The 11,418-nt window shown below is 53.8% G+C and overlaps 1 protein-coding gene across 1 annotated transcript; it reads left to right on the top strand.

The window, feature by feature from the left end:
• The first annotated feature begins 985 nt into the window (after positions 1-985).
• On the top strand, positions 986-10,910 carry CXCR5 (C-X-C motif chemokine receptor 5). Its single transcript, XM_061202646.1, has 2 exons — positions 986-1,042; positions 9,843-10,910. The coding sequence occupies exons 1-2, from the start codon at positions 986-988 to the stop codon at positions 10,908-10,910; spliced, it is 1,125 nt and encodes a 374-aa protein (XP_061058629.1).
• Positions 10,911-11,418: the final 508 nt, after the last annotated feature.

Below are 11,418 nucleotides of genomic sequence, written 5' to 3'. Positions count from 1 at the left end.
CTGTAAGAGTAGCAGCCTGGTGGGACAGAGGAAACACTGAATATGGAGTCAGGAAGCCTGGGTTCAATCCTGGCTCTGCCACTGGTTAGCTGTGTGTCCTGAGGACGTCACTCTGCCTCTCTGGGCCTCAGGGTCCTCCCATGTAAAAGTCTACTCTAGCTGGGTAGTCTATGACGTTAACCATTTATGTGCCAACCAAGTTAATTTATAGCTAGAACATCATTATTTTTGAGCCAGAAAATGACTCTTCTGTGACTATATTTTTGTGCTTGGTGATTTGGGTAATTTTGTTTTTGTCTTCCAGCCCTGTTTTATTGTTGCTCCCTTTGAAAACTTCTAACCTATCTCTTCTGAACTTGAGCTAGAAAGGGAAGGGGTTTTGCCCCTGCCTGGGCAAAAGGATGATGCAAGTAGGGTATCCCAGTCTGCCTCGGACTGAGGGGTTTCCCAGGACAAGGGACTTTCAGCCCTGGGCACACTGGGGGCTGGGTTGCCCTAGTGGGGAGACAGATGAGGGTTTGGAGGCAGCTTGGAGGAGAGGGCCTGGAAGAGCTCACCTCCTGTTCCCCTTCTACGTGGAGTTTCCCTCAAAGCCCCCCAACCGATGTGGTGGTTTTCATTACAAGGCACAACTCCCTGTTGGGAGGTTGGTGGAGATACAGGGAGGAGAAGCAAGCGGCAGCCTTTAAGCCAGTTACAAGCCCCAACCGAGACAACTATTGCCGGGAAAGAAGCTGAAATGCTTGACTAGCACTGATGTTGTGGGGATTTTCCCTTTTTCTTCAAAAAAACACAAAAGACCCAGTGGAAAAAAAAAAAAATGATGAGTTGTGAGACAGGCCTCGGGTCCTACGCAGCCCCAGGAGACAGCACGCAGTTCATTTGTTTAAATTTGCAGCTGACTGCTGCCACCTCTCTATAGTCACCAGGCGGAGAAGCTCTCAACATCAGGCAGTGGCCAGTCTGGTGACATACGGCTACAACCATGAACTACCCCCTAACCCTGGACATGGACCTCATGAACTACAACCTGGAGGACCTGGTGAGTAGGGACAGGTAGCTTATGGTCGCCCAGGAATTCTAAATATCCTGCGCCCGGGGCCCCAGGAAGAGGGGAAAGACATGCAGTCCTCTCCCACTGCGGATCGGCAGAATCTAGACGGACCCATTGGCGCCTGCCTTGTGAGGTTTGATTTCTCATTCCATGGAAAATAGAGCTGCTGCCTTAAATAGACATCCTTTATTTAGAGGGGATTGGAAGTATGGGTTCAGGTCCTGCACCCTCCCTGACACGCTCTAGGACCTAGAACAAGTCACTTTGCCTCTCCATCCTTCAATAGGGGCTCCTCTCCTCATCGGAGGAGAATACGGGGCTGGAATACGGGGTAGGTAGGAAAGTACTTTGGAGGTTTTCTTAATATCAGGAGGCTGGCATTGCTAGTTGACCAGTCAGTGTATGTTTATTCATCTCTTGCTATACGATTCTGTCATCGGGGCACGACATTCTCTCTTGGATAGAGAAGGTGAGAGCCTGGTCTTGGCACTTAAATAGCTCATGGACTAGCCAAGAAGAAAGAAAAAAACTACTCACCAGAAGCTCGTAGACGATGATTATGTGCTAAACCCAAGGATATGGTCAGCAAGGGAGAGGACCCCAGTGGGCTGGGGTCAGGAGGTAGGGGGTGCCAAGCTGGTATCAAGTTAGTGGAAGAACTCGGTGTTAATCCTAGAAATGTCTTTGAGCACATTGTGGCCTCCCTCAGAGGCCTGGGCTCTCTAGAGATAAGGTATTTTTTGGTGGACTAAGAAAATAGTCCCCAGCGTCACTCTCTGCCACCCACCCAAGACTGTCCCGTGAAGCAGAGTAACCCAGTTGGCTTGGCTGTTACTGGGTCCCCAAAAGATGTATGTAAGGAGCAACTCAACCAGAGACCCAAGGCTCCTGTGTGAGGGCAGCAGAGTGTTGCTTGTAAGGATCTTTGAGAAACTTTCTTGTAGTCTTCACTCCCTTTCCCCCATGGCCAAGGGCACTGCTAGGAAAAGAACTTCTCTCTGAGCTAAATTCTGGGTTGGATCCTTTTCGAAAGGTCCAAACCTTTTCTCCTATACCTGCCAGCTCTCCTGGCCCTAAACTCACCCTGAGATGGTCTCCGACTCCCTCTAGCTCCCCTGACTGGAGTCTATAACTCCACCAACTGTGTTCCCAGACTTGCTTGGAAAAGTCTGCCCCTCACTTGCCCAGATCCCAAGATTTGGAAGCGTAAGCAGAACATGGGGAGGTGGGGGAAGGGATAATTACCCAAAGTCTGTCTTCTCAGATCCAACCCCCCGATAAAAGCAGAGCCAGAACCATCAGTCTAATCAGACCTGCTGCTTAATTTGTGGGACCCAATGCAGAATGAACATGCAGGGCCTCTGTTAAAAATTTCAAGATAGAGACAGCAGAGCACTAAACCAAGCACAGGGCTCTTCTAAGTGCTGGGCCCTGCGTGACTGTACTGGTCTCACGCCCATAAAGCTGGCCCTGAGTCCAATCAGACTAAAACCCAACAACCCTGACAAGGCAACGTGCTCCCACCCTGGCCCCCAGCCCTGGCCCCTGGCCTCACCTGACTAGGTTACTGGGCATCTTCCTCTGCCCGAAGCTTCAAGCTGACCACGAGCCTTGACCCAGTTGGATATCACAGTAACCAACTCGAGACCTGTCCGGTTCTGGCTTCTGAGAAACCTCAAGAGTTCCCCTAACTGCACGCCTCACTCCACTGCGTGACCTACTAGAGACAGGTGGCGGCAGGGGGCAGGGAGACAGCGGGGCATGTCCCACATACCAAAGAAAACCTGCAGCCCAGGGACAGAGAGCGGTGACTCACTTCATGTCATGCCTCAGATGAGTGGTCTCAGCCCAGGCATCCCTGCAGGCCTGAACCCCCTCCATCAGGGTCGGGCCAGGAACCAGGAGTCCTAGGACCATCCGGGCCCTGAACCCGTCTTCAGCCAGCCCCCAGCACCTCATCCCGCCTGCACTCACCTCCCATATACTCTCTCTCCAGGGCTGTTGCCCCCTCAGAAGTACAGACCCTCTCTCTCCACCCCCCGCCACTCACAGCAGGACCTTGAGCAGTTTTGACAGTCTCCCTGACGGTATCTCCCAGCACAGGGGCCCTGGCATGGCAGGGCAGCAGAAGAATCTTGTATGCAGTAGCTTCTCAATAAGTATGTACTGATTTGTGCTGCTCTGCTGGGTGTCTCAACTCCCCATTTCTCTCTGGAGTTAGTCTCAATTCTATTGTTTTGCTTCCTATTCCTCTCTGTCTCCCGGTCCAAACCAAGTATCAGTTCAGTGTCCTAGAACACTGGGTTCTAGACTGCAATGCTGGGTTAAGAACCGGGGGCTCTTGGCCATAAACCGAGTGTTGGGCATCCTGTCTTCCCTCCCTCCTCTTGCATTCTAAGATCAACTGTTTAAAATGTCCATTTTCTTGAGATAGGTTGCTAATTCCCATGAACGGAGGATCCAAATAGAAAAACTCTAGATGGCTAAGTACCAGAAACTAGGAGCCAGGTCCCTGGGGTGGGCATGCCGGGGACCCATCCTGCTGGGAAGGCAGATCTAGGCAGAACTAGAAAAGCCTCTGTCCATAGGAACCTGGATCTGAAAGCATGCAGCCTCCTCTTGACAGACCTAGGACCTGGGGCACCTAAGGGGGTCGGTCATAAACTGCACCTCCAGCCCCACCCGGCACACCAGCCAGGAGGGGAAGCTGCTATAGAGCAGGGTGAAGCTGGTCCAGCCCCAGGGCCTGGCTTCCCCTGACCCCTCCCCAGGGATGACCCCCACAAACTATGACTTCAGCGTGATCAGAGCATCACAGGACGCAAAGGCCATTCATAGGCACTGTCCCATTTCACCAAGGAGGTGTGAAGAAGAGGAACCAAAACCAGCTCAGGCTGTTTCTGGGGTTTACCTTGGGGGAAGGGAGGCTCACCCCCTCCCAAACCAGGTCAAAAATCCCAGAGGAACCCCAGTGGAAGAAGCCCCAACTGGGGGTGATTGGAAGGGTCAGAGATGAGGGCGAGACCCAGGGCCAGCCTGGGGAGGGATCAGTGTTGGGGCAAGTCTGGGCTCAGGCACACAGACCACAGTCTCCATCAGGAATTCTTGCCTTCAGTGAGGACACAGACTGTGGCTGATCCACTCCTCTGGCACAATGGCAGAAAAAGTGACCATGAATTTAGCACTGAGAATCAGGACACAAGAATGTGTATTCTTTCAGGAACAATGGGACAAAATATTTCAAATCAGTACTGACCCAGGAGATGGCTTCAAGAGGTTGCCGTACACACCTAAGAGACCTGTCTACCTGTCCCTCGGACTGTGTGGCTCTGTCCCCAAAGTGCAAGTTGATCTGGGGTGCCAAGGGGGACCCCCTGAAACCTGAAGACTCAGTGCAGAGGTAGGGGTAGCTTAAAGTCTCCCCCCAGAACCACACCCAGAGTAGTGCCATGTTCCTAATGGCCAAAACCCTTGGGTGGAGATGGAAGAGGAGCCTGGCGGGCTCGCTCCTGAGGGGTGGGGGCGGGGAGAGGGGGGAGATGTGACAAATGGCCAGCCAGAGTCTCAGATGGTCTTTGGGGGGTGTGGAACCTCTAAAGGAAGAGCGGGGAAGGGATAAAGTCCTCCGCCCTCGCCCCTCAGCCCAGACTCCTTCCTCCAGACCCCTGCACCCCTCAAGTCACTGAAAGCTGGAGTGAGAGACGCCCTGGCTGGTCCCACTCATGACTCCTGACTCTGGGTTGGGAATATCCAGCCAGGGGCATAAAAGGAGCCGGAGCCTGTGTGTGTCCCCTATAGCCAGAGTGATGAACCGCGTCTGTGTGTAGACACCTCTTGCAGCTAGTATGACTCAGGCCCCTGGAGCCCTGGAGTTGGGCCTGGATGAGCCAAGCACTCAGCAGCCCTGCCTCCCTCCTAGGGGCTGAGAAGCAAGTCAGGCTGGGCCATTCACTCAGTGCAGGACAGACAGGCTGGAGAAGCAATGGCTCCCACCCAGGTGCTGAGCTAGATGAAGGTGACACTGAGAACCAGATCAGCGCAGGGCGGGGCATGACAGCCGGAGACTCGGAGCATCTAGGAGCTGTGAGCAAGGGGCATCTGAGGGCAGGGCCCAGCTTCCTTTCCAGAGCAGGAATCCCTTCCCACACCCTGGGCCTCAAACATTCTTCTTCCTCCCAAGGGCCCCAACCCATGGTTGGACAGTTCTGCTTGTTAGAAGGTTCTTTCTCCTTTGACTGAAACACCCCCAATCCCAACCTCTGCCCATTTCTCCTGCTCTACCCTCTAGGACCTCACACAATAAGCCCATCCTGCCTTCTCGCCATGGGGGCTCTTTCCAGTCCTTGAAGGAGCCAGCTCTCCTGGACTCAAGTCTTCTCTTTCCTGGACACCACAGCCTAGGACCTGGAAACTTCCTCCCAGGGTGGGGATTTCCAGACCCCTTAACAGCTGGTCACGCTTGTCCAGCCCAAACAAACTGGGTTGGTGGCAGGTGCCCACCTACAGGTTTCTGTTCACCTAGATAAGGTAACAGAGCCCTGCTGGCAGCCACGTCACCCTGTTGACTCATCTGAAGCTTGCAGTCAACAAACTCTCGGGTCTTTTTCTCATAAACAGTTGTTAGGTCATGTCTTCTCCAACCTGTCCCTGAAGAGTTGAAGTTTTAAACCCCATCTAGGTCTCTACACTTTTCTTTATCAATTCCATCTGGTCAGTTTGCGCCTGTAGTTCCAGGTTGTAGAGAACTCTGCACTGTCTGAAAGCCTCCCCCAGCCGTATCACCCAAGACGGGGCTGAGAGTGAAAAAGAGGAGAGGATCCAGGACAGACCCCCGAGGAAGGTCCTAGACACCGGCTGCCTACCTGCTGACACAGAGCCCCATCAGCAAACGTTCGCTGAGCTTCACACCGGCCAGTGCAGGGCAGTGAGACAGCCTCATTATTTGAAGTCAGATGGGGCTTGGAGAACTTAATTATCCAGGGAGGGGCCTGGGTCCTACAGAGGCTCCTGAGGAAGGAAAGAAGGGAGGGGCAGAGGGGTGGAGTGGGGGTAGGAAGAGTAATACTTGTAATTCCAAGCACTTTGATCTCTTCCCCCATCCTCCCTTCTCCTGGCACCTCAATACCAGGACACAGAATGTTCTAGTCCCCACTCCTGCCCTCTCCGCAGCTTCATTCCGGTCATCGTGTTTTCTTGCCTTCTTTGAGGCCTGGGTCCCCGGCCTCTGTTAGGCTACTGTCCACTGGGTACCTGCTTATGCCACATGCTGTCATGGCCCCAGCAGTCACACGTCTGAGTCTATACAGGGTCATGCTGCCGTCAGAGTGTGTGTGTGCCTGAGGGCCGTGGCTTCCTGCAGCTTCTCATAGCAAAGAATGAGTGAGCGCTCGGCCCGATGGCCCACCCTGTGCTCCCTCGGGGTGTGAGCCTTGGGGGGCTCCCTTCCGTGCCCACTCCCCACAGCATTCAGGATTCCTGATTCCTAACTTCCCACTGGGCCAGAGCTGACCCTGCTCGATTACCTCTCTCCATGATTTGAGGAAGGGCGGGTGTGCCGGATCCCCTGGCCGTGGGAAGTGGCTTTAACACGTGCCACTCCCGAGCCCCCAGGATGTCTGTTTGACACCTCCTGCTGAGAGGCATCGCCATCTCTCAGCACTCCTCAAACCAGCTTCCTCCGTCCTCTCCTCTCTGCCTGAGCGCTCTGCCGAACAATGACCTCTTGGCAAGAAGGGAAAGACAGTCCCCCACTCCCAACCCTCCTCTAAACCTGGGTTCTCAGGAGATGGGGGCTCTGGGGTCCTAGGGACTTGTCTCTCTGTGTTGACTTTAAATGAGCAGCAAACCAATCAACCTGAATGCTTTAGAGGGCAGGTCTTGAGTGGTTCTGGACCAGACAGGCTGGCTGCACCTAAGCCCTCCGCTGGGCAGCGGGACGGCCAGGCTCCCACCGCGAGGTAGATGGAGTCCAGCCCCGCTGACTGCACCAAACCCTGCGTCTCTTCTCCTTCTGTCTCAGTTGCTTTGCTCTGCATGAAAACAGCTCATCTCACTGCTTTCCCCTTTAACTCCTGCTGAATTCCAGGACGAGTCAAATGGTTGTATTCAATGACGATGTTGGAAATAACTCCCAATACGGATAGAGAACCCAAGATAGGCTCTAGGCTGTCAAGAGCATTGGGAAGAGGCAAAAACTGAAGAAGGGTGAGAAGGAGTGTCTGAGTCTGCTGAGGCACAGGGAGGAGCTTCCCCAGAGTCCCAGAATACGAGGTCCCCTGGCCTTATCTGGGAAACTGCTCTCCAAGTGGTGTAGCACACATTTGCAGCATGCCTGGCATGTGTAAAACACATGGCCTTGTCAGGGAGACACAGGAGACCTGCCCCCGGGAGCTCACCATCCAATGAGGCCACCAACATCCCAACCCTGAGTGAGGTAATAAAGGCACACGTGATGGAAGAAGAGAGAATGTAATTCCAAGCAGAAGAGTTAGGAAGGACATAGGAAGGTGGGATTGAGTGGGGCCTTGAAGGAAGCATAGCAATAGGCAGACTTGGGAAGAAAGGACTGCTGGGCGAAAGGAAGAGTTTAGAGACAGGAATGTATCAGCGTGATGGGGGCAGGCAGCCAGGAGAATGATGAACCTGAAGGAGAGGGATAAAGCGATAAAGTGGAAGAGAAGGTTTGAAAGGTCAGGGGAATATACAGTTTGCAAAAATGTAAAGGCCCTGTAGAGGAGTTTAGACCTCACGCTGCAAGTCCATGGTCTTCCAGTGAAAGCAGAACCATTTTCTTAAACAAAAGCATATGTGTGAAACACCACATGAGACAAGGGTGTCCGGTTTAAAGACGGGAGGACCAGAGGCTCCCTCCCTTCCCGCCCCCACCCCCAACCCCAGTAAAACCTGCAAAGAAAGTCCATGGACTTATGCTGTATGGGAGGCCCCACAACTAGTTCTGAAATTTAGTAATGTATGGTAAACATCTCTTCCTAAGAGAACGTGCAGGTAAACCTCACTTCTTTTTGAGCGCTGCATTGTATTCTGCTGTGCGAATGCACCGAGGTTGGCTTCTTCCAATCTTCCATTGATGAACTTGATCCCAAACATGACTTTTCCTTATAATTGGCTTTGCTATTAAATATGACTAACACAACATTTTAAATCAACTCTACTCCAATAAAATTTTTTTTAATTCTATGAAATTGAAAAAAAAAAAGATAAAGACAAAAAGAAAAGAAAACCACTGCTTAGAGGTAACAGGGAACCAGTAAAAGATTTTAAGCAGAACACTGATGTGATAGTATTCGTGGGTTGAAAAACTCATCCTGTCCTCTGTGTAGGAGATGGATAAGAGTGGAGAAGTCGGTGAGAATGGGACCCATGGGGAGACAGTAGTCCTGAGTATTAGGGTGAAGAAGGGCTAGACTGGGGCTATGGCAGAGGGATGCTGGGGTCGGGCGAGCCTATGACTCTGCCACTGCACTAATGTATCCTCCCACCCGCTTCTCCCAGAGCCACCTGTCCCAGGAACCAGAAGGAAAGGCCCAGGTTGGGGAATGGGTCTTCCCACCATTGAGAGCAAGTGTATGACCCACAGCTGGGGCCCTGGGTAGCAGTTCAACCACCCCCTGCTTGTGTGGGACCCTCGCTCTCCAGGAAGGAGGGCAGGGTGGGACCACCCTGAGCCTGGCTGCCCGGTACCCTCTCCCATCCTCTCTCTCCCTGGGGCTCATCGTTTACAGAAGTGCCTTTTTGAACCCACATAAGCTGGTTATAATTGGTTTTGAAATGCTGTGGAGAGGGGGCTGGTTAGGGGAGGGGGTGGGAGGAACAGAGCTGGGAAGTGCGGAGCAGGTGCAGGGGGACAGCTGTGAGTGAAAGGTATGAAAACAGGCACCCTGCCTTCCTTTGCGGTTAGCTGGGTAAACAACCTGAGTGCTGGGGTGGGGAGGGGTGGGGGGAGGAGGAGGAGGCAAGGGAGGAGTGAGCTTCCGGAGACAGAGTGGGCACATCCCCTTCACTTGGAAACCTCCCCCCCTCCTCCCCTCCCCACCCTCCTCGAGGAGAAGGGAGCAGAGTGAGGCGTTTGCCGGGGATGGGGAGTAGCAGGCAGGGCAGCCAGGCAGTGCTGTGTAGTGGTGGAAGTTACATCAGCGCGGGTTCAAGCAGACCTGATCTCTGGCAAGACATGGGTGAAACAGGAATACCACATACCTTGAGCTTGCTGTGCCGATTAAACAAAAAAGAGGCTCTTACTGCAATTTCAGATATAATGAAGGAACAAGGGGACAAACTGAGAGCAAGCCAGCAGGCCATATCAGCATCCACCCCTTCAGGAGGATCCTAGGTCTTAGTGCCCTCTGTTCTGTTCAGAATTGGAAGAGATGGCTCTTTGTCCCAACCAGATCCATTCCCACAAATGGAAGCCCTGATTCCAGCCCCTGCGGCTGCATCCTTCCACACCTGAGGACTCGCAAACGAGAAATGACTTACAGGTGCCCAGCCCTTCAGAGTTTATGAAGCACATCCACACCATATATCTCCTTTCATCTTTGTCACTACCCAGTGAGGGATGTTTACAGACGAAAACTGAAGTTGGAAAAGGCAACGTGATTTGTTCGAGGAACACCAAGGGAAACTGGGATTTGGTCCGTGGGCAGACTGGGAGTGCAGGGACAAAAGCAGTTAGCCTGGGGGGATAGGATTACTCTACCAGGGGGTCTGGGTCCCTCTCTGAGAGGAAAGACTGGTTCTCAGTTCCCACCCTCCTGTCTCCTTGCCCTTGCAGTACAAGGAATTAGGCAGCTACAATGACAGTACGGAGACCCACACAATGGAAAATCACCTCTGCTCCACAGTTGAGGGGCCCCTGCTGACCTCCTTCAAGGCCGTGTTCGTGCCCGTGGCCTATGGGCTCATCTTCCTCCTGGGCATGATGGGCAACATCCTGGTGCTGGTGATCCTGGAGCGGCACCGGCAAACGCGCAGCTCAACCGAGACCTTCCTGTTCCACCTGGCGGTGGCCGACCTCCTGCTGGTCTTCATCCTGCCCTTTGCTGTGGCCGAGGGCTCCGTGGGCTGGGTCCTGGGCAGCTTCCTCTGCAAAACCGTGATTTCTCTGCACAAGATCAACTTCTACTGCAGCAGCCTGCTCCTGGCCTGCATCGCCGTGGACCGCTACCTGGCCATCGTCCACGCCGTCCACGCCTACCGCCACCGCCGCCTCCTCTCCATCCACATCACCTGTGCAACCATCTGGCTGGCGGGCGTCTTCTTCGCCTTGCCAGAGATCCTTTTCGCCAAGGTCAGTCAACCCCATTACAACGACTCTCTGCCACGCTGCACCTTCCCCCAAGAGAACCAGGCCGAAACCAATGCCTGGTTCACCTCCCGCTTTCTCTATCACATCGGAGGATTCCTGCTGCCAATGCTGGTGATGACCTGGTGCTATGTCGGGGTGGTGCACAGGCTGTGCCAGGCCCAGCGGCGTCCTCAGCGGCAGAAGGCGGTCAGGGTGGCCATCCTTGTGACAAGTGTCTTCTTTCTCTGCTGGTCACCCTACCACGTCGTTATCTTCCTGGACACCCTGACGAGGCTGAAGGCCCTGGGCAGTAGCTGTGAGTTCAATGGCTATCTCTCCGTGGCCATCACCATGAGTGAGTTCCTGGGCCTGGCCCACTGCTGCCTCAATCCCATGCTCTACACGTTTGCCGGCGTGAAGTTCCGCAGTGACCTGTCGCGGCTTCTGACCAAGCTGGGCTGTGCCGGCCCTGCCTCTCTTTGCCAGTTCTTCCCTAGTTGGCGCAAGAGCAGCCTCTCGGAGTCAGAGAATGCCACCTCCCTCACCACCTTCTAGGTCCTAGCCCCCCTTTGTTTCTGCTTTCCTTGGGGCAGGCAGTGATGCTCGAACTCCTTCCAACAGGATCTGGGATCCTAAGAGCTCGCCTTGGCCAGTGTCCTCATATGGGGCAGCTGGAGGAACCAACCCCTCTTTCTGGGACATCCCCGCCAGCTCTTCTCCCAGCCCCGGGTCTAGGCTGGGGTGCAGGGAGGGGAAAGCAGCCCAAGGGCAAAGCAAAGGATACCTGTGCTCGTCTGCATCACTTTGGGCTGAGAGGACCACACTTACCTTCTCTCATCCTAAGCATCTAAAGCTCAAGAAACAAATTTTACTTCTGCCCCTGTCAATAGGGAAAGTCATTCCCCTTCCAAATGTACTCCATCATCTTTCGGACCACCGACCTCCACAACCACCCACCTCTCCTCCCAGCTCACCCGCCAAAAGTAACAAGCGGCTGAGCACCAGGGGATGGATGGAGGTTAAGGCTGAGGAAAGGCCAGCTGGCAACAGACTGGGGCCTTAA

The sequence above is a fragment of the Eubalaena glacialis genome, chromosome 10, assembly GCF_028564815.1.
Source record: "Eubalaena glacialis isolate mEubGla1 chromosome 10, mEubGla1.1.hap2.+ XY, whole genome shotgun sequence".
Lineage (NCBI taxonomy): Eukaryota > Metazoa > Chordata > Mammalia > Artiodactyla > Balaenidae > Eubalaena > Eubalaena glacialis.
Note: the sequence above shows the minus strand (reverse complement) of the source record. Positions and strands in the feature narration are given on the sequence as shown.